Genomic DNA, 22,868 nt, shown 5'->3' with positions numbered 1-22,868 from the left:
CAAAGATGGTTATGCTGGATAAAACCACATCTGAAACATCCCGTGTGATAAGACACGGGACCTCTACATCTTCAAAAATGAGAGAAGCCAAAACCAGCTAGACGAGTACTTTGCAACCATCCAAAAGATACAGACTGGTTCTACACAAAGATTTAAAAAAAAAATAATAAAAAATAAATTGATAGCACATTACCAATTTGCAAGTAGTGCATTTTCCCTACGAAAACCAAATAAAGCTGTGAGTTAACATAAGAAAATGGCCTTCAAGCACAGGCTACTTAACAGTCCTCAGGAAAACTGTCAGTAACAATGTGACTTAGTCAATATATGTAGGAAACTGAATAAAGATCAAATGCAGGCCACTGAAGACGACTAACACAAAGGATTTTAATTCTATCCTCAAAGCCTCTTCAAACTCCCAATGGACTTATTAGTCTGGAAATGTGCAACTGTTATGACTAGGTCAGTGCACAAAGAATCCTGAACTACCAGGGATTCTTTGCATCCCACGATATATCAACCAAAACCCAGTTCCCTTTCTCTTTTCAAAGGGTTTTGTTCAAACAAATAACATATATAAGAGGAAGTACTTCTTCACACAGCATTTAGCCAATTTGCAGAACTTGTTGTAATAGCTGAAATCTGTTTAAAGGCAAGCAAGATTTAAGAGTGAGATATAAATATGGGAACAGAGAATTCAGATTTTCAGGAACATGGAGCACAATAAGCAAAAAACCACTTGTTTTTTAACCTAGTTTATACACATTCCTATGGCCTACATATATGTGTATATATGCATATATATATACACAGAGACACCCCCATACAAATATCTTATTATAGCATATATTCTATATTAAATTACATGCAAAACTGCAAAATATATGACACCCCAATTACAAATAATAAAAATATGGCTTTTCAGTACTTACAAGACTTGGACAAAAACACCTCTAAACCTCTAAACATTCCTAAGATTCTAACAGTATACCAGACACTTTCTGAAAGTGACATATTGAGCCTATCTTTCAAGCAGGGCTGAAGGTTTGCTATCTCTAGATAGATTCACAGTAAAAGTTCAGTGGAAACCCCTCAAAATACCAAGAAAAAGGCAAATTAGGACTGGCATAATAGGAGCAAGCAATCTCACCATTGCTGTCAATTTTACTGAACTGGCATCAATTTTGCTACAGGATAGCAATTGGGCCATGGCTTAGATTATTATTGGCACAGACCTACAAAATTACTTGTGTGGCAAACAGCTTTACTGAGTAGTGTCTAAGCCTGTCTATTTTTTAATTTTTAATTTTTTTCCCCCCATCAAGGTACTTGTAAAATACATGATTGCTTAGTTAGAGTACACTGCATTTTAGTAGTCATAAGTTGAAGGCCCTGAACTACACTGAAAGCTGAATCACCTCAGGAAAAGCTCAGGGACACATGAAAAATCTTAATTCCCAAGTCATAGCTGTAAATCCTGCATAGAGACTGAGGGTCAAACTGGAAGTTTAAGTTTGAAATAGGCTTACAGTTTTGAAAAATGTCCATTTCAAATCGTAAGATCAATGTTACACTACCAGGCTTACTGCAGCCAAATGGCTTGCAAAACATCATCAGGTATTTTTGAGATTATGGTCAGACTTTGATCTGAGCACTCTGCAGAAAAGTGCACAGACTGAAAAAGAAGAGAAACAATGATTCAAAAACCCACTTGTCTTTAAAAGACAGGACTTTTTGTGCCGTGACAGCATAAAAGGAAGGGAAGTTTCCTCTTGCATTTGCAAACTGTATGCACTGTGAAATAAGTCAGAATTGTATTACTGGAGGGAGCTTTCAGTTAAACAGTCCATTAGCAACTAGCCTAAGGAAGGAAACAGGAATCAAGGAAAGGACATGGTAAACATGGAGGTCCATGTAGTGAAATAATAATGTAAAAAATCCTATGAACAAAAAAGTCAGTTTTACATAAAGTACAAACTTTCATTATGAAGAGAGTAGCATTCATGACAGACTTGCACACAGGACCAGTAAAAACAAAAACAAGAAAAATTCAAAATGGAATCCAAAATATGTACATCAGATACTGAACTTCTAAATGAAAATATAAATACCAGAAGAACAAACCAAAATAACCCAAGTGTGAGATCTTCATTTGTACTGTTAACAGATTTATATTCTGAATGGAGCGTTCCCATAACCAAAATATATCTGTTTGTGAAAAAGTTAATAAAAAAGGTAAGTAAAAATATGTGACATGGAATCTGAACCACTGAAGAATAGTTTCCTGGTAAAGCAACATCTCTTCTAGTGTACTGAATAACCAGTGTGTTATTCAGAATTTAACTGAGACAAGGTGAAGGGGAGAAAGTAATTTTGTTGAAATCAAAAGATAGTGATGAAAGTGAAACACTTATTGAAGGAAATATCTGATTTACCAAGTTAGGTTCCTTGGCTTTACTGGGAAGGAAATCTTAGAGTTCCCTGATTTGGGAAGCATAACACAATGTTTTTAAAAAAACCATACTTCAAAAAAATGAAAAAGATTGTGAAACAGTGTCTCAATTCAAGGAAGCTTGACACCAATGCGTGTGTAGATTCTTTTATTCATCTAATAGTATCGTAACTGAGGCTTTTGTAAGAGCTTGGCTAAGTAATTATGGTTTTGAAAGATGGGAAAGTTTCTGTATGTAGCAAAATAAGCAACAAATTGTTTAAAAATAAGCAGTGGATAAAGTGTCAAAAATCCTATAAAAAGCTTCCAAAGTTTAATTAGAACCAGCAGTAACTCTTTTTATAAGACATCTTGCTTAATTAATCTAGGAAATCTGGATTCTGGTATGGAGTAGCACTGCAACCAGTGGAACTCTGTGTGGTCAGCACAGTCCAGATGAACACAACCCTCCAAGGTCAAGACTGGAATATTTACTGAGATTTTGCATCTAGATATAGAGGATGATGCAGACTTAAACAGCCAGACAACACTATTAAATATGGATGATGAATTGTATGTCATCCTTGGTTAACTAACCAAAGTTACAAGTTTGCTAGATTCACATGTCAGTTTGTGTTTCCTCTGTGTATGTTAATTCACTCTTATGACTTGATGAGATTATAAATCACAGAAAAACTTTATCATAGAATACCAGGTTGGAAGGGACGTCAAGGATCATCTGGTCCAACCTTTCTTAGCAAAAGCACTGTCTAGACGAGATGGCCCAGTACCCTGTCCAGCTGAATCTTAAAAGTGTCCATTGTTGGGGAATCCACCACTTCCCTGGGGAGACTATTCCAATGGCTGATTGTTCTCATTGTGAAAAATTTTCCTCTTGTGTCCAATTGGAATCTCCCCAGGAGTAACTTGTACCCATTACCCCTTGTCTTTCCCCATGTCACTCCTTGTAAAAAAGAAGTCTCCATCTTTTTTGTAGCTACCCTTTAAATACTGGAATATGGTGATAAGTTTTCCCTTAAGCCTTCTTTTCTCAAGGCCGAACAGATCTTTAGCTCTGGATTTTCCAATATATAAAGACATGTAGTACAACAAATAATGAGGAACAATGCATTGAGGTAAAAAAAGATTTACATCATTGTTATTTTGAATAATTGGGCAATAAATTAAAAATACAATCAAATAAAGCAATGTCAGCCACTATATTTCTGAATGAAGAGGAGAGCTCTAACACAAATGGACATGGGCTTCTGAATATAATAGCACATTGCTAATTACAGGCAAGCTTACTGAAGAAACAAGGTTAAAATCACTACCGTATTAGCAAAGCTGAGTATGATACTAGAATAAAAACTAGAGACAGAATGCAAAAGAAGGAATGGTCAGTTTTAATTATCAAAATCAGGTTTTTGCTAGAAGACTTATTTGCTGTCCCAAAGCTAAAATAACAAATATATATTACAGTCTTACTGGTAATTGCTAGAATAGCAGGATTTTCTATGTGTACATATATGTCCATTCCAGCTTCTGAGCTTGGTTGCCACATACTGTGAGTCAACTTCTACAGTATTTATGTTTTATCATTTAAGTATTATTATCTGAGTCTTTGACTGGAGGTCTCTTTAATTACTTCTGATTCAAATAGCCAATATATTGTAAGAGTGGTTGGAAAACGTCAGTGCCATTTAACAAACTATATAAAGTGCTGCATTTTTATGAAGTCTTGAGTTTGATGAACAGTAGACAACATAAATTATTTCAAATCTTGAGCTCATTATTCAGAAAAGACAAAAATATCTACTACATGAGGGACAAAGTTACTTATAATTAAAAATGTTCACAGTCACAGTAGGATGGAGTTTGTAACCACAAATCTGAACATTTTGTTGGAATTTAATTTTGAAGTAAAATTCTAGATCTGATTCATTGCTGGATTGTTCCTATCTTTCACCACTGCTTAACTCTGTTCATCTATCCACCATGCTTGTGGATCAAAATGTAAGATGGAGCTTATCTAACATTTCTAGTTGTTTTACATATGCTGTTTGGCAACAACAAAGAAATAGTAACTTTAAGGCAGGTAAGCTGTAAGACAACTAAGGAAAACAAAAGGATGGATCATAGACCAGAATCAGTCATGACAGTGATCAAACTAGCAGCAGGTAGCTCAGCTTGCCAAGGATATAATTTATATTCTCCCTTTATGAAAATGCAGTAAAATTACTTTAACACTTGAGCTATTAATACAAAACAGTCATTTGAAGTATATTAAGCTAGATTAAACAGAAAATTTTACAATGAGTGATGAAAAGGAAGAGCAGCAAAGGTATCTATTCTAAGAAGCTATAACACGTGTAGTTCTTAAAAGAATGAGGATTATGATCCTGATTTAATGAAATAATTAAACTTTTTATCAAGTTTGATATGACATGATTTGCATTTGATGACCTGCATGCTTAAATTTTAGGCAGGTACTTATTTGATTACCAAGTGAATTGAAAGTAGTAACTCAACTCCTTTATTGTAGTAGCAAGGAGGCCATGTAATGAAGTTTTGAAACAAACAAACAAACAAATATATCTATGTGTCTATGGTTTGCCTAAACTGAGATAATTACTTTAAATTATTCTTTTTTTTTTTTTTTTCTTACTGCTGTCACAATTCAAAAGATGTCTGGCATGATAGAACTGACTGATCCTCCAAGTAAGTTATAGACCATAATAACTTTCATGTTCAGCTGGCAAGCTAATCCAAGTATGTATCACATACACATCTGCTTACTTTTGGTGCTGAACTTAGTTCATATCCCCTGGGTGTTTGATAATTTGTTTGTGAGGAATTTGTTCTTGATATAATCAGTAATTTTAATATGTTATAGTTCACACTTGTGTAATACATTTACAGTGACTACAGTTCTGTTTAGGATTCATTGCATTTAATCACATTTAAAGACATTTAAACGATCAGTAAGACTAATTATGCACAGGTAACAGCTGCTTCAACTTGAAATGGAGACTTGAGTCTCTTCACAGTAGCATCCTCCCTTTACATTCTATTTGAAAAGCTATTTTTCATGAACATAGAAATTAAGTTTTTCTTTTAATTTCTGGAAGTAAATCCTAAAATTCTTTATTTTATGCCACTGGAAAACAGTGTCAGAGCAAAATTTTATCCATGAATCACAGATGTCAAACTAGTTATTGTAACCTGCTTGGTTTTGTTTGTTTGTTTGTGTTTTTTAATTAAAAACAAGAATAACAAAGAACTTAACTTTTATATTTATTTAAACTTGCTTGCACTTTTCCTAGGTTTTCTAGAGACAAGTACTCTTTTATAAAATGAACCATTTTCATACTGGGATAGCAACAGAACAACGTAGAAAAAGTAACTTAGGAAGTGACAAGGGGAAAGAAAAACAGGAGGCTATCTTTGCTGTCCAGATAAGTAATAATAAAATGCAAATACGGCAACATGTCTAAACGGAATACAGCTTTAAGCATGGAACACCTGTGGTTGGAATAACTTTCTGGAAATGTCTTGTTCTCTCCATCAGTTACAGAGAGAATTTAGGCTCTGAGTTTAAGTTGTAAGAACTATTCATCAGGTGTCTAAATTAATCAACATAGATGGTATGACTGCAGCCTTGCTCAACATGTCACTTCATGGATGATGAACATATTTTTATTACTAGTGAAATATTATATTGCTTTATAGACTGCACAACATATTTATCAAATTAAATTAATGGCCAATACACTACAAGATGATTAATTTGCTTTTAAAACTAAATAGGTAACTTCATAAATATGTAGTCACTGATTGTATTAGCTCTCAGATTGTATAGATGATCAGATTGTACAGAAGATGCTTTATCTCTGGTAGAGAAATAGGTGTTAAGCAGAAACTGAAAAAAAAATAAAAATCAGAAACACCCAAAGTTAGTGTCATAAATCTCTCCACTATTACCTTCTTACACCATAGCCTCAGCTTAATGTGGTCATTTCAGTTTCTTTAGATATTTACAGCAAAAAAAAGGCCACGGAAATGACAAGCAAGAACTGATGAGCAGAAATGATGCCATTTTATACTCCAGCATATTTTCTAGTATCATAATCTACTGAAGAAATTACAGCAAAACAGTGCTATAAAACAGAGAATACATTAGAATGGACCCAATGTATGTCTTTAAGGTGATGAGAATAAAGATTTCAGAAGATCACCATGTAAACTTTTTTGTTAATCCTAGTTTTAATACATCTGAAAAAAAGACAATGAAGGTAGTATTAAAGCACTGCTGCATAGCTATCTGCATCTTCAATGACATTCTTTTGATATGTATTCACAGCAAGAGCCAAGAGCCTAATTTGAGGATTTGCAATGAGCTTTCTAAATTATATACGATTTATTTGATCATTTGTAAGAACTGAAATCCATGCACCTTTAAGGAAAGTGAGAAACCAAAGTAAGTGAAAATAGGCTTAAAAGACAACTGACCTTTTTCCACTTCATTCAGATTAGCAGCTTGCAGTGACAAAGACAGAAGAGACAAGAGACTTTTTACATTGTAATACAACAGCATAGCACATTAAGCTAATGCACAACTATAGCAGCAGAGAGGTTGATATAGCAAAATGAAGCAAGCTTCAGAGTGTCACCTACAGCAGAGCAAAACAAACAGAAAAGGTAAGAAGTGCATGCCACTGATGGCATAAGAAAGGTTTTAGTTCTGGATCAATTAGATCTGTGATCTAATGACTGATGATAATGAGCAAGAGAAATGATCACCTATAATCTAGAGAATGTACATAAAATGACCTGAAGTTTACTAGACTGAGGTTAAATTAAGGAGATGATAATGTTAAGAGAATAGCGAGGTTAAAGAGTGCAGGACATAGTAAGGTATTTTAAATGTTTTATTTCTCAAGGTTTCATCAGACACACTGAGTGTCCACTGATTCCATTTGCTTACTGTTTTTCACAGTTACAGTCTGTGATCTTAAGAAAGCTCATAGTGTAGTCCAAATACTATTCTTTGTCTTTCCACCTGTAACTGTGGAGGTAAGTGTAAAACTTAACTAAGGCAGAGAAAAATGGATTCCTGATTCTTAAGCAACAACATAATAAGCTTTTTTAATTGTTTGTTTTAAAATTGACATTGCATACTTGAGAAACATCAATTTTCAAGGGATTGTTAGAAAAGTCAAAAAGTGACTGTTTGGTTTTGCACTGCAACATTCTTTACAACATTTTTTGTAGTTTTTGTATGTATTTTCACAGTTAACTTGAGATTCTAACAAGCCCTCCACATGAAAATAAAACTTTAAAGAAGAATGGTTTACATTTCATACCAGCAGATTTCAGCTGACTTCTTCCTTGTACTGTGCTACTGAAATGTAAAGCATATTTGCAGATAACCATTCACCCAGAAAAACATTCTGGGCTGGTGCACTTCCACATTCAGTACATATATGCTGTGACATCTTGAACACAGACAATTTGAAGTATTGCCACAGAATTAAAAGAGAACAGGACAAGCCTATGGTGGTATTTTCCTGGTATGTATACTGTCCTAGAGTCCAGCAATTTACAGCTCAGGGACTTTCTGAGCTAGAGGTAACTATCTCTGAATTTCAAAATCTTTTAACCTACTGAATATATAGCCTGTTTTCCTGATTGTTAACCTACTTTTGCCCCGCTAGTACATGAATTCATTTAGCAAAAAATACCTTTCATAAAAAAATACACATTAGGAATATGCATATCTGATCTTAACCTGTTAGAACAGATACCAAATCCAAATGTTTACAAAGTTCCTCATGAAAATCACTGTCTCCATAGTGGACAGGGATTCTGTTATTTATCTTTCAAATCAGGCTACAGGCCAGAGGAAAAAAAAAAATCCTATAAATAATTTGGTACCTCATACACAGTTGAGGCAATTGTAAGATTACTTTATATTCTGAACACTACCATTTCTAGATCCTGATGTGTCCAGACTACTGTCAGCCTAATTCTTAACACTGAAGGTTACTTAATTATTATGCAAGATCAAGGACGACAGGCGTGAAGACCCCTTGAGTAGCTCAATGTTTTATATTTTCTCCTTAAAATTAATGTAAAAAATGACTTAGGGTCTCACACATTGTGTCCTATCCTCAGATGCTTTGTAAGATAGATAGTATATTGTAGAATTCTGTACTGTATCCTGCGGAATGGAAAACCTGAACTTTTCCTACAATTTTTGCCCAACTTAACTATAATATGAGTTGAGGCTCTGGTGTTATATGTTTAAAAAAATACAGTGTCTTTGCTTTTGGTAAGGTGTTGAAAAAAATCTGATGACAGTGTAAATTCTCAACATTTTTTTAATAAACAGAACATCTAACCTTAACAATTACAAGTAGATTGTTCTGATTTACTTTAGAGCTTGTGGGAAGATTCTCACCTACTCACATGACCTACTGACTTCAGTAGCAATTATGAGTAGGCATTGCATCGTGAAAGCAAATCCCCTTTTCTGAAAGAATTACAGTTAGCAAACAAAAGCACCTGCCCTGTAAACTCATAGTATTTTCCTTTTAGAATTATGCACAATTATGGACCAAATTAAAAAATACACTTTCTTGTATTTTGACTAAAGAAGCACAACTGCAATACGAACACCAAAAACGATACCAATGTTTATGCTCTCCTTTTTGCTCTAACCACATAGATGTATACAGAAATGCTACAATTGCCGTTTTTCTGTAAATGTAAAACGTATCTTTCAATTACAATACCAAAGAAATGCTACAGGCACACTTAATCAAAGTTTTAGGGTAGCACATATAAACAAGCCTTTGCATTCACTCCATAAAGATTTAATACAAAACAGTCCTTCCTATGGCACAGTGTGAGTACACCAAGCTATTGACTCTAGCAGTTAAATGCACCTCGAGCAATGTTGAAAATGAAGGAATGAACACCACAGGTAAAAACACCTGCAAAGCTGCAGAGGAGGAATGCACTTGCAAAATGAATTGTCTACTATCTAATAGATATATGAAAACTCTTAGCATGAAGCCACTGAACAGGTATACTGAACTGATGTGACATTGGTTTGCTTTCCTCCAGCCTACTCAGTAGAATATCTGATCCCAATTTTAAAGGAGATAGCAATTGATTCCAGGGGAGCTGAAGCTTGACTCACTTATACCTGAAATATTAGTTATAGGAGAAATAGCAAACACCTGTCTATACTTATTGATGCTGTTACCTCTTATTTGTTTCTAAATCTTGAATTGTAAATTGCTCTTAGGTGTTAAGGTATCAGTACTTGGCAAAACAGTATTTTGTCTAAGCGGAAGATTGTTCTTCCAGATGTGAACCATCCACTTATTATTAAATACCTTATTCTGGCTACTTATACTTTTAAGCTGTATTGCTGTAGGTATTGTAGCTTATTCTGTATGGGGAAATTTCTATCAAACATTTACCCAGCATAACTACTGAATGAATACATATATTAGATTATGAAGTTGTATTTCTTATACTTGTGTTCTATCATCTTCACTCACAGTGGGTTTCCAAGGTTTAAATATTGACTTTAAATCTGAATACCCTAAACCATCTGATCAATCCAATAGGTTGTAGGAATAATGATGGAAATACCTTAGATTAAAAAGGAGTCAGCTGTGTTTTCAACAAATTAAATTAATTCAGGAGTTCACTTCTCCTCCCAGTTTTCCAGACCTCAAATTTGATTGATTGATTAAAGTAAAGATATAGGATGACCAAGTAGAGTTAATTCCCAAGTTATGATGGATTTTACATTTCTTTTTTATGCATTTCAAATCATGGTTTTGTGATTTTAAGCTCTGTGTTCTCCTAGTGGTCATCTAGCTGACAGAAAATAGATCCGTCTAGTTAGAGAAAACTATAAAACAGATCAATGTAAACAACAGATCCTACTTCTTGTTCTCCAGTGCTGCTGTTCTAACTCTCCTCCATTCCCACAAAGATGATGACAGCAACCAAGAGACCCTCTGTCTCAGAGAGGGGAATGCTTTGGCCTGCTGCCAGCTGCCAGAAACAAATAATTAGAAACTCTCTAATGATTTTTTTTTTTTTTTTGTGCTAGAACAGAAAGCATCACACTCTGTGTTTATGTTTCTAATGGAGTGGGAGCATCCAGGAATGCCAAATTCAGTTCCCTACTATCACAGACAGATCCTTTTCTGCCCTTAGTAACATGAGGTATACAGGATAAAAGCAGAATATTTTTCAGATTTCTACAGCTGCAGAGGTTTTTCATTGGCGTGTCTGGGTTAGGTAAACAGTAGGGAGAGACACATTTTGAATGATCTTTTAAATAACAAAATGCTGTAATTTTAAAACTAACAAAGGATTTAATGAGTAGGCATTAAGTCTACTTTTGACTACATACCATATAGGAGGAAAATATGGAGGGAAACCTGGCTTTAAGTCAATTGTAGAGTAACTACTAATTCACCTACAAACTGCAAAATATTACTGTTCTGCTAGGAGTTCTTGAATTACCTGTACTTTCTCTTATACTCCTACCTGTGTATTCAGGTGGACAAAGGCAAGTATAGTTATTAATTCCATCCACACAAGTAGAATTATTTTCACAGTCATTGTCTTCACAGTCATCAACATTTACTTCACAGTTTTCACCTTCAAATCCATCTGCGCAAGTGCACCTGTAATACAGAAAACAAAACTAACTACATGGACATTTAGGTAGGGAGACCAGACAAGAAGTTCTGTAATTAATAAGTACAATGATTCATAATCACTATCCCATAAAGGAGCATGGTTGATATAATGTAAAAACCCATACAATAAACATTTCCAAAATATTTTTCATTTTTTAAATTACAGAAAAAAGGCTTCTAAATTCGTGCCCTAATCTTTAGTTTCAGGAGCTTCTTAAATTAAATCACTGAACATTCTTTTTGAAAAGTGTGCTACCTTTATATTACATGATTAGATTATATTTCTTATGGAAAGTGTTCCTTTTGTTTTTTAAAGTTAAACACATGGAAAGGACAGTGGAATCAGAGATTAGTATGTAATGTAGTATTCCACTATCATTTAGTTAAATGCACCAATATAAAGCTCTGTTTAACATTCCATGCACAATACAAGCATTAACATATAAAAACAAAGCCTGTATAAACTCTTCAAAGCAGTAATTTTTTTTTGCTTTCAAGTATGTTTATACAAAACAAATACATCAAAATATGCAGTAAATGTAAAAGATCACTCAAACATGACTACACGTACATTTTCATGTAATATGCACTATCTATAATTTCTACAGCTTTCATTATAAGATCGCTTTGATTTTCAAAATATGTAGTGTTTAAACAAATAAATGAAAAAGGTCAAATTCTGAGACATGACTGTCACTTTAAATTCTAAAGGCATAGTATTAAGATGTATATGCTTAATTTTTAATAGAAAACTATTTAATCTTTGGACAGAATTTGGATTAAAAAATAAGAAAATGTCATAATGAATTGCAGGATAATGAATTGTATCTTTTTGAAGTGTCATTTCTAACAAGCTTGAGGTGTAGATTATTAAATGACTAATAATTTCACATAAGAATGCTAAAGAACTTTATTTCATAATTCATGAAGTACATCTGGAGTAATTGTACTGTGTGATTAAATAACTCAAGATTAAAAATGCTCACAGCATGTTTATCTGCTGGCATAGTGAGTTTCAAATGAATCATTAATTTTCTGTTTCACTGGGATTTACATTTTATCATTTACATGCTGTCTGTTGAAGTAATACACACGACAACAGATGAATTGTGAGATTTTTTCAGCAGGGATCTAGCTAGCTATTAATTAGCATAATGGAGTCAATACTATGTTGTCTTGACCTGATATGCCTCAACTAATCACAGTCATTTGTTATTGTTTTTAACAGTTTCAAAGCTTTAGAAGCTTTCCAAGGATGGCGACGTGTTCTGAAAATTTCAGAAGCACTGACAATCTGCCTTTGTGGTGCACTTACCAGCAAACACAGAGAATCTCAAGATTAACATCAAAATTATTTCAGCATATAAAACTCAGTAGTTTTCCATCCTGTTATTACAATTAAAAACAACGTACCAGAAACCATCTTTTTCTCCTTCTTTCAAATGACAAGTTCCGCCATGGTGGCACGGGTTACTAATGCAAGCATGAATGGGAATATCACAGTCTTGACCCTATGCAGGGAACAACAATTATAATTTAAGAAGAAAATACAGACAGTAGTGGAAGGGAGCCAAATAAAAATTAAAGGTTGTTAAGGAGAAGCTTACATTTCAATAAGGTTTTTCCTCTTCATTCAGTACCTACCTTGAAACCATACGGGCAAGTACATCTATAGAAGTCAACTGGATCATTGTTGCAGGTTCCATCATTTTTACATGGATTTGATAAACAGGGGTTACACTTAGCAAGAATATTAACATCCATGGGCCCTTAAAAATACAAATTGGATAGTCAGAAACAACTACTAATTTATATTTGACAGGATATATCTTTTGCTTTAAATTTTAAAATGAAATTTATATTTTAGACTTTGTGGTGTTTCTACATGAATGAAATGCTGGACTGTCTTTAATTCTTTTGACATGACCAAATAAATTTGGGGTTGGATTTTTGGTTTAATTATCACTTTTTTTTTAAAAAAAGTAGCTGACCCCAAAGTGATTCCCATATCCCCATTCTCTGAAATCTGTACAGTTCTGATCCATGATAATTACCTTCCCTTGGTATTAACAAAATGAAGAATACAGTTTCAGCTTTTGTCTCTCTAGGGGGTAAAAATTGCCTATGAGAAAAAGGGCTATCACAGTTTGCAATCCTTCCCTTGATGGTGTTACTGAGAAAACTATTTTTAATGTATTTTTGTTTTAATTTATTTTTTTATCTGCAGGATCACAGAGATGGCAAAATGAACTGGTAAAATTACTTATAAAATGGTTGAATATCTGTGAACTGTAATGTAAATTGCATTATTCAAGCTATCTTATCGTAAATAGCTCTATATTGCGCCTTGCTCCCTTACGGAGTCAGCCACAGTTCTGTGCATTACTGCCTTAGTTGAGCCCACAAATAATGCAAACTGTACCATGAATCTATGTGCAAATGAAGGCTTCAATCCATGTTTGCAGTCTAGTTTCTTTTATTACTGATTATAACGACAGAATTCAGAAATGAATACTGACAAAATCTTAAGTTTCAGAAGCCAGGCTTAAAGCCCTGTCCTACATAAATCTTATCCCTATTATAATAATATTTTTTAGATATTTATTTATTTTTCTGTTGTTTTACAATTTTAATACAGTCTTTTCACAGTGAATTTTCAAGTTAGGAACCATCAGGGGTTTTTTTGTTTTGTTTTTGTTTTTTTTTTTTTTGTCAAACAATCAAAGAAATCACTGCTTATTTGTTAAAAACTAGAAATCACCTGTGTATAAATAATGATTCATTTTCATACACTTTGTGGTAGAAAAAAGTTTGATTACTGTAAGAGAAAACAGGTGACTTGCCCAAATGCCTATTAAGAGAATGAACATTCATTCTCTACTATCTCCAGCTCTATTACCTGATAACATTACTGCCTCCAGCTTGATGTCAGATTTCACCTATGAAAAATCCCTTCAGTTATCCACAGGTGATTTGTACATTTTAAGGAATAACCAGTGATTTCTTCTAACTAGACACAACCCCCAAACTCCTAAGACCTACTGGTGGAACTGCCTGATTGTTCCATAACAGGTTTTACTCAAAATGAGCCAGACTGCAAAGTTTTCCAAGCTAACAGGGCACTTTTACTGAGATATGGAGTTTTAGGTTTTTTTTAAAATTCAATTTCTTAACTTTCTTTACTTATTTTTCTTTGCAAAATTAGTCTCAGGTAAGTCATTGTAAAGGAGCTGGCATGGAAGGAAGCTGTGTGATTACAAAAATTCAGTAGGGGGTGTTAGACAAGAAGAGGTTGACCTTTTTTTAATTATTTTTTTAAATCTGCAGTTGCTGGTATCCTTCTGTGTCACAGCTTGCAAGCAAATCCAAATGGATGAACACGGTAATCTGTGATAACACGCTTATTGCCAAAGCCACAATCTATATGGATCATTGACTATTCTTGTCTTCATTACCTTACTTTGAAAGAGAAATCTACACCTGATGAAAGTTTCTGTTAGACCAGCTAACAGCGGAGGTAGAAGAGTTGAAACAAAAAACATAGAATTAACATCTAGAAAGTCCTGCCTGTGTACTCTGGACTACTGCTGATTATTGCTAGAGTATATTAAGAGGTTCTGTGAAAAAAGTAAGGTGCAAGAGGCACATACTGAAAAAAAAATAAAAATTGTAACATTGTGCTGTAGCCTCAAAGTCTATGCTTCCCTGCCTCAACTGTTTATTCTGAACATCACATCCTCTTTTCTATTTCTCATGCAATAAAATGCTAATTATTTGGCATGAATTAAAAAACATTCAGTAACCAAGGTTATTTACCCAAACAGATTAGCAATCTAAATTTCACTTCCAAAACAGAGCCAGAAAACGGAACCTAAGTCTCAACAAGATAGTAAACAAAACTGTATCTGATTTTGTGCTGTAAGCATTTATTTCTAACTATTATATATGTAGTATCCAATAAAAAGTTAACATTTTGATCTATCATTCTTCAGTTGTAAGATCAAAAAATGGAAATGTTTCAGATATTTTTACTGAAGTCTAATGGAAAGGCAGTTCTGGAACCTATTTTCATTTGCAGTATACTGTTCCCTTCCTCTTTCTGCTTAGAATCATAGAATCATTTAGGTTGGAAAAGACCTTCAAGATCATCGAGTCCAACCATCAACCATGCCCACTAAACCATGTCCTGAAGTACCATGCGCTTTTTGAATACCTCCAGGGATGGTGACTCAACCACTTCCCTGGGCAGCCTATTCCAATGTTTGACAACCCTCTCAGTAAAAAAATTTTTCCTAATATCTAACCTAAATCTCCCCTGCCTCAACTTGAGGCCATTTCCTCTTGTCCTATATCCAGCCACCTGACAGAAGAGAAGAGACCAGCACCCACACAGAAGAGACCAGCACACACAAAAGACTTGTACATGAAAAAGAATTGGGTTCATAACTATTGTTCAGTTTTTCATATTGTAGACATACATATTCTTTAATAAGCCCTAACTGGAAAAAATCCTTAAAATAAAAGAAAAAATAAACAGTATTCTTTTGTAAACAGTGAAAAACTAACCGTATTTTATTGACAAACATAGACACACACATGTAGCTATCTAACAATTTTAAAGGAAAACATGACACAAACCCTCTCAAAACCATCTTCTAGAGAAACCTGTTGCAAGAAAAACTTTGAGCTCTGTCATTTTATGATGCCTATTCTCTCTTGCATATGGTCTGAAAATCAGTATCTACACTGATTCACTTACACTAAAGCAGCTAATGAAATCACCAATTTTAGTACAATGCAGTGGAAACAATTGTTTCAGTTAGGTAATTTTCAGACCTGAAACCCTGGCTTTTAAAATAACAAAACTGTTCATACAATATGTTAAATGACATATCATGAAGAGTCAGTTTTAAATTCACCAGAGGGGAAAACAAACAGTAAACATGCGTGTCTTAGGAAAGAAGTATGCTTGAGGTACACAAAAGGAAGGTCAGAAGGTCCATTCTTAAGCAGATCACCCGTTTCAGATCTACTTATAACCTTACCTGGTATCAGAAAACCACAAGGCCCTGGAATCTCTAGAAGCAGGGCACGGATGGTAAAGGGGTAAAAGTAAAAGATTGAGAATCTGTTAGAGGCCACATAAAAAAAGAAAAAAACACCCATAAATGTAGAAAAAACAACTGAAAGAAGAAAATACTAAGGGATGATTCCTGGAGTAAAAGAATTCATAAAATTAGAGTAAGGTACAGTGATTTTATGGAGCTTTACAACTGAGATAGGACTTCATTTTAAAATGCACATTTTCACTGGGAACTATTCGTTATGTAAGTAAAATTCAAGCACCCATTTCACTTTCAGTTGAATCCAGAGATATTGATAAGAGGGAATTACACACTACTCTCTTCCTGTATATATACAACAGCAGACTACCAACAAATATTTTGAAAACAGTCCTCTCATTCATAGCCTAAAATTTTGGTTCTAATAGGAATATAGCATCTTCCTAATTTCTATTCAGCAGTTCATTTTTAAGCAAAAGATAAAATTACTTATCTTTGAGTAACAGACACATAATGTCTTACAGGGCCATCATGTCATTGAAAAGCTGCTGATTTGCAATCTGTAATTATGAGCATCTTCACAGGACAGTGGCAGGAAAATTATTTTCTCTCAAAGGTATCCATAATACCAGATCTCCACTCTTGGAAGTGAAACAAATACAGTTCTTACCCTGCATAATAATATAAAGGATATTTTCTGATGGGCAAGAGGGTATAAGTTATACTTTCTGGATTGTCTGACAGAAACATAACAATGATTGTAGGCAGGGGTGATACAGTTTTTAAAACTGTCAGAGCTGGAAAATAACCAAACAGGTCCTTCATGTCCATGCAAATATTCTTTCACTTACATCCCTAAAACAGTGTGTAATAAGAGCATATCTGCAATAATGTTCAGTGGATACTTGTAGAGAAAATGATCAGATTGGCCAGCAAATGTCCTATCTAAAATCAGACTAAGAGACTTTGCAACAGATGAATGTTATATGCAATGAACGCTGGCATGACCTCAGAGAGGTACTGTTGAAAAACTGCAAGAAGAATTTGGAGGGAGAGACAATTCATTGGCATTGCAAGAACAAAATGGGTTCCAGTGGTTTTTGTTTAAAAAAAAGTTTTTTTGACAGAAAGCCGAAGGAGAGAAGACTAAATAGGATGAACATGCAGTAAAGAACAACTTCGGATGAGACAAACTCCAACAAAGTCCCATTGCTTTTTTAAGGAAGAAATTACAAAGGGATTAAGCTCACCTTTGAAGATACATTAACAGATGAATAAATCAAAGTAGCTTGAAGATTACCTAGACTGTGAGAATAAATTATTTCTACAAGACTAAAGATCGTATTTATCTGACGCCTTAGAAATAACTACAAGCTTAGTAATGTCTTACAAGTATAAGCACACATAAATTTTGTTGTTTTGTTTTGGTTTTTTTTTCAGTTGGCAATTTCAATGTTTCTAAATCAGGGCCATGAGAAATGAAGCTATGGCAGAAGTTTTCTATGTTTTCAGAATATTTAAGAACAAGAAATGGATGGAATAGAGGATGATTGAACAGTAAACCAATGTTCTCTCTCCATGTGAGAGAGAACCATGCTTTTCTAACCAAAAAAATAGTAAGGTTCAGAAAAAGAACCTAGGAATTAACAGACAATAATGTAAGTTGGATATAAATGCCAGCAACATTGGTACCAACACGGAGATAAACACTCTTGGTCCAAACCCTGAGAAACCTCCCCAGTTAACATTTTAGGATGAGACCTCTAGAGAGGTAATCACATCTGTCTGTCTACGTGTTTGTTTTTTTTTTTTTAATGCTGAAATATCAGAGGAAGCATTCTGGATGTATTGATGCAATCAGTTGCAGACTGCAAGGTTTATGGATGTATTTAAAGATTTTACTGTAAACAGTCTGAAGGAAAAGGATGTTCTTCGGCTAAGGGAAGTGTAGATGTTTAAACTGCAGTTCATGACTCAGACAAGTACCAAGTACCTATGTACATCCATGTACTGAGGAATACTGTACTGCAAGTTCAAAGACTTTTTTTCTCCTCCATCTATTTGAAAAGAAATAGGCATTGAAGTTTTTAAAATAAATACAGTTCCTGAATAGAATCAATGTCTACATCCCTAAGTATGAAGAGGAATGATGACAAGGCTGAGTGAAGAAGCTGTAATAAATGTATTTAGAGCACAGAGGACTATTTCATAGCTCAACTATTTGTAAAAATTCAAAATTGACACTTCAAAGAGAAAAAAACCAAAACCAGTACCTTGGCAAGTAAATTTTTTAGAAGGAGTTGTGAGAAGAAGTTTATCTGCCATTTCTCCAGGACCAGCACAACGTGCAATACCAGGTTCTTTGTATTCTGATTTTACCCAGTCAGATAGCCACTGCATGTTACAATCACAGTAAAGAGGATTTGCTCCAATAGCCCTATGGAAAGCAGACAAACAACAAGGGAATAAAGTTTTAAATGGTTGCTTTTAAAACAAGAAGCCAGAGAACAGGTTGGCAAAAAAAACTTCAGACCACAAACCTGCCCTCCCTCCACCAAATTGACCATAAGCACATGAAGTGTCTGGATTTGGGTTCTAAATCAAGAAGTGATAGTTTTAGCAGTAAACTTGGTCTAGAAACCTAGCTATTCTTAGCTGCATTATGTGTGAACTTTGGAGAGCTGATACTAACTAGCTGTGTTTCACCGTTGCTATGTAATGGCCAAGATCAGCAGCACCAGCAGAATGAAACTGATACTGGAAAATTAAGTTAGCAAGAATAAAGTATTTCTTCCGAAGCAGCCAAGGCAACCCCAGAGAGTTCCACCCTGATATTTTTCCTTTTCAGTTTATGGCTCCCAGGCTGGTACAAACCATCTGTTTCTAAGCTTCCAAATTTGATTTAATTATTTCCTCTTTGGAGCTCTCCCACTGAACTCACAGCTATGTGCAGAATTCTGTAAGAAGTCTCTGCTGCATAAGTAAATAAAACTACATTATCCTAGCTTTGTGGTAGCTACATAAGAATTGCCTTGTTATGAAAGCAAATCCATTTCTTTAAATAAATCTTTTTTTTTTTAATTAAAAAATAATTTAGCTAAAGATTTTCAGAATTAATTTCTGTAAGGGCTTTTTAAGTGTCTATTTTCTCTGCTAGAAACTATAAATACTCTTAAAACTCTGAGAACAATGATATGTTGTGTAGTTAATTTGGAGGATAGAAGCATTATGCCATTCTACAAAGATGTACTCATATTCCTTTTAAGGAATACAATAATCATAGAACTTTCAACAGATAATCTTGACATGTGCACACACTGTCAAATGGCAGTATTAGAACATCCTACTTCTCCAGATGTTTCAGTACTTTTTTTCAGATTGTTCCACAACTTTGCATCAGTGGGTCTTCTAGAGATACAAGAAAATCTTTGGCAAGCAAAGGCAGTAGAAACTACCACTGCTGAAACACTCTTTTCTGCCACACTGAGCAGGAAGCCCTCTCTTAAATATTACTACATACTTCCAGCTGAACATAAGAAAATATATATACATATACTTGTTCAGTCAGGCTGAAGTCAGAGCAGTAACAAAAATCATACCTAGTGATAGGGAACCTCCCATGCAAGAAAAAACACCTAGAATTTGTCCACTCCATATTTGCAAGAGTGAACATCAGCCTGAACTGAGATAACACAATTGCTCTGCTAAAATCAGAATGTTAGCAAGGATGACTGGCAGCCATTAAGAAAAAAGTAACAGCAACAACAATCAAATCAATGTAAGTTTTACTGATATTTCATGCAAATAAGCTAGTTTAATAGTAGCATTTGAATGAATTATCAATGACTTAAAGCTTAATCAGTATCATCAAATTTCTGAGAAATGGCAAATTAAATGTAAATGTCCAATACTGAACTAGAAACAGATAATTAAGTTTTTAACAACTGCAGCTGTTCAGAAACATAAAAACCAGATATATCTAAAGGCACTAGTCAACTCACTCCTCAGTTGCAAGCAAAGATTTAATAACTATCCATAAACACAACAAGGTTTACAGATAGGTAACTTGTTCTAATCTAGGTTCCCATTGAAAATTAAAAATAGGAAAAGTATTGCCTCAAATTATGTTCTGACATCAGATGCCATGTATTCTATGTCAACAGACACCAACACAGAATCACAGAATAATTTAGGGCACTCTGGAGGTCATCTAGTCTCACCTCCTGCACAAAGCAGGACTCACTTCGAAGTCAGAGCAGGGTTGCTCAGGGTTGTGTCCAGCTGAGCTCTGAAAATCTCCAGGGATGGAGATTCTTCTGCTTCTTTGGGCAACCTGTTCCAAAGCTGAATCATCCTCACGGTGAAGGTTTTTTCATTATGTTCGATCAAACTTCCCTTGTTGCAGCTCGTGACTGTTGACTCTTACTCTTCACTGTGCACCTCTGAGAAGAATCTGTCTCCCTCATTGCTGTAATCCCCTTAGTGGCTTAAAGACCATTAGGTCCCTCCTTGGTATCTCCTCCTCCAGGCTAAGTAAGCCCGGTTCCTTTAGCCTCTCCTCACAGCTCCTATGATCCAGCCACCTCCCCACTTTGCTTGCCCCTATCCTGGATTTGCTCATACACATCTGCTTTGTACTGGAAAAGCTGAACACATATTCCAGATGTGGCCACTATCCTCAGTGACCTGGCTGCTCGCTTTCTAGTTCATCCCAGAGCATCTTTAGCCTTTATTGCCATAAGGGCACATGGCAGACATTCAATTTGCTGCCCACCAGGAGGCCCAGGGTTTTTCTGCTGAGCTGCTAGCTCTCTGGCCTGTCCCCAGCCTGTACTGATGCCATGAGTTTGTTCCAGAGCAGGCCTTTGCATTTTGTCTTTGTTCAACTATATGAAATTTGCTAAATGTAACATAAAAAATACAGTTATCATCTGAATACTCACAGGTGTGATAATGCTGAAAGATCATTAAAAGCTCCTTCAGGAACAACAGAAATATCATTGCCATGTAAAGACCTTAAAAAGAAAATAAACAGAAAAATATATATGCATAAAAATCAGCAGGTTAACTTTGCAAATTTAATCTTCTGTAAACAGTTTTCAGCTTTTCACAATTTTTTTCTTCCAGTTCCTCAGTGTTTCCAGCTGTTTGTTTTTTTTTAAGCTCTAACTGGCAGCCTACTTATCATTTGATTTTTTTCATCCTGAATTTCATATGAAATGTTAATAACATGATTCTATTAAAACTGAAAGAATAAAGGTCGGTAAAAGTAGGCACACTTCTGCAAAGTACTGACTGGATTTAGGGACAGGAGAAGAGTTCTTACTTCTGACTTTTTCAGCAATTCCCTGAATTTCCCATTAATTAAGTTCATTTTTTTTTTAAATATTTCATGGATTCATAGAAAATACAGGCATTGACTGTTCACTAGCATAAGTATTACGGTTGTTGCCCTAATTTGATAGTAAAGTTAAAGACCTTATTAAGCATCAATACCAGGACCAGTGTTATGTCTCCTGTAGCAAACCTGCACAAAAATATCTCTCCTTTTCTATAAATTCATTCAGTTATGCATATATCTAATGCAAATAGAATGATGGTTCTTGAAATTATCCATATTTATATAAAATAATTGAAGCTATGTGGGCACACTTAAATAATGCCATGATTGAGACATTTAATCCAACTAGGCTATGAAATGGTTATAAACTACCCAAATGGAGGCAAAAATTACTTGTTCTGCTGGGGACTTTTGAGAAAGAATTTTTGCAGGGTTTTTTTTTAATGACAAACTGAAGCTGTAAACTAGACTGACTGTTCTTTATTTTCCTTTGTCCCTTTATGTGCCCTTTCAACCACGTTTTTCCTAGTGGTAAAATGGAAAGTTTTCTTGGAACCAAAAAGCAATTTTATTGATTTTCAATAGTTAACCATGATGTAATGGGTTTGGAAATATTCCCATATTAAATGAAACAAGAAAAAAATAAATTTATTGTTGGAATAAAAATATTCAAAATTCAACTGCAAAACTCCCTCATATATACTGAGGAATTTATGCATATGGCATTTTTGTTAGACTTTAATGCTTATAACAAGGAAGAACTTAACACAAAAAAGAAATACAGCCAAGATTAAAAAGCAGAAAAGTAAAAAGTGTATGTCTGTATATATAATGTTGTCCAGGGTCACATAACTTCTTGTGCAGCATTTTGAGAGTATACTTTCCCAGAATGAAGCCACTTAGATTTTTAAGGCTATGTAATTATCACTTCTCAAGTATTTGATAGGTTTTAATATCTAGTAACTTCCTACAGATTTGCTTTCTACTGTACACAAATAAAAATTCTGGAAAATAGCAATGGTTAAAAAATAATACTTACAACAACCTAAGTGATTTCAACCCATCAAAAGTCCGAGCAGGGATACACCTCAGCCGGTTGTAACTAAGAATTCTGAAAATATATAAAATACCGTCAGCAAGTATATCAGCCATTCAGGAAACAATGCAGAGCATGACCAAAACCAGCTTTTGCACACATAGCTAGTTAGAAAACAAGTTATTTTACAGCCTCCATAACAAGCAAGCTTTAATATCAACTGAATTTCCTTTCTTTCCAAGACAAAAAAAACACTGTAATG

General features: G+C 34.5%; 1 protein-coding gene across 6 annotated transcripts in view; it reads right to left on the bottom strand.

Moving 5' to 3' along the window:
• Nucleotides 1-22,868, bottom strand: part of SLIT2 (slit homolog 2 (Drosophila)) — a 271,824-nt gene that overhangs the window by 24,831 nt on the left and 224,125 nt on the right. For all 6 annotated transcript variants that reach the window (XM_010576835.1, XM_010576836.1, XM_010576839.1 and 3 more), the window contains 6 exons: nt 22,610-22,681; nt 21,173-21,244; nt 18,503-18,666; nt 12,811-12,935; nt 12,580-12,677; nt 11,012-11,151 (listed from right to left, as the gene is read on the bottom strand). In XM_010576835.1, coding sequence (XP_010575137.1) covers nt 11,012-11,151; nt 12,580-12,677; nt 12,811-12,935; nt 18,503-18,666; nt 21,173-21,244; nt 22,610-22,681 — 671 coding nt within the window. The remainder of the gene's footprint in view (nt 1-11,011; nt 11,152-12,579; nt 12,678-12,810; nt 12,936-18,502; nt 18,667-21,172; nt 21,245-22,609; nt 22,682-22,868) is intronic.

This window comes from Haliaeetus leucocephalus, unplaced genomic scaffold (genome assembly GCF_000737465.1).
Source record: "Haliaeetus leucocephalus isolate CR32 unplaced genomic scaffold, Haliaeetus_leucocephalus-4.0 Scaffold545, whole genome shotgun sequence".
NCBI lineage: Eukaryota > Metazoa > Chordata > Aves > Accipitriformes > Accipitridae > Haliaeetus > Haliaeetus leucocephalus.
The sequence above is the reverse complement of the archived record's forward strand: the minus strand, read 5'-3'. Positions and strand labels throughout refer to the sequence as shown.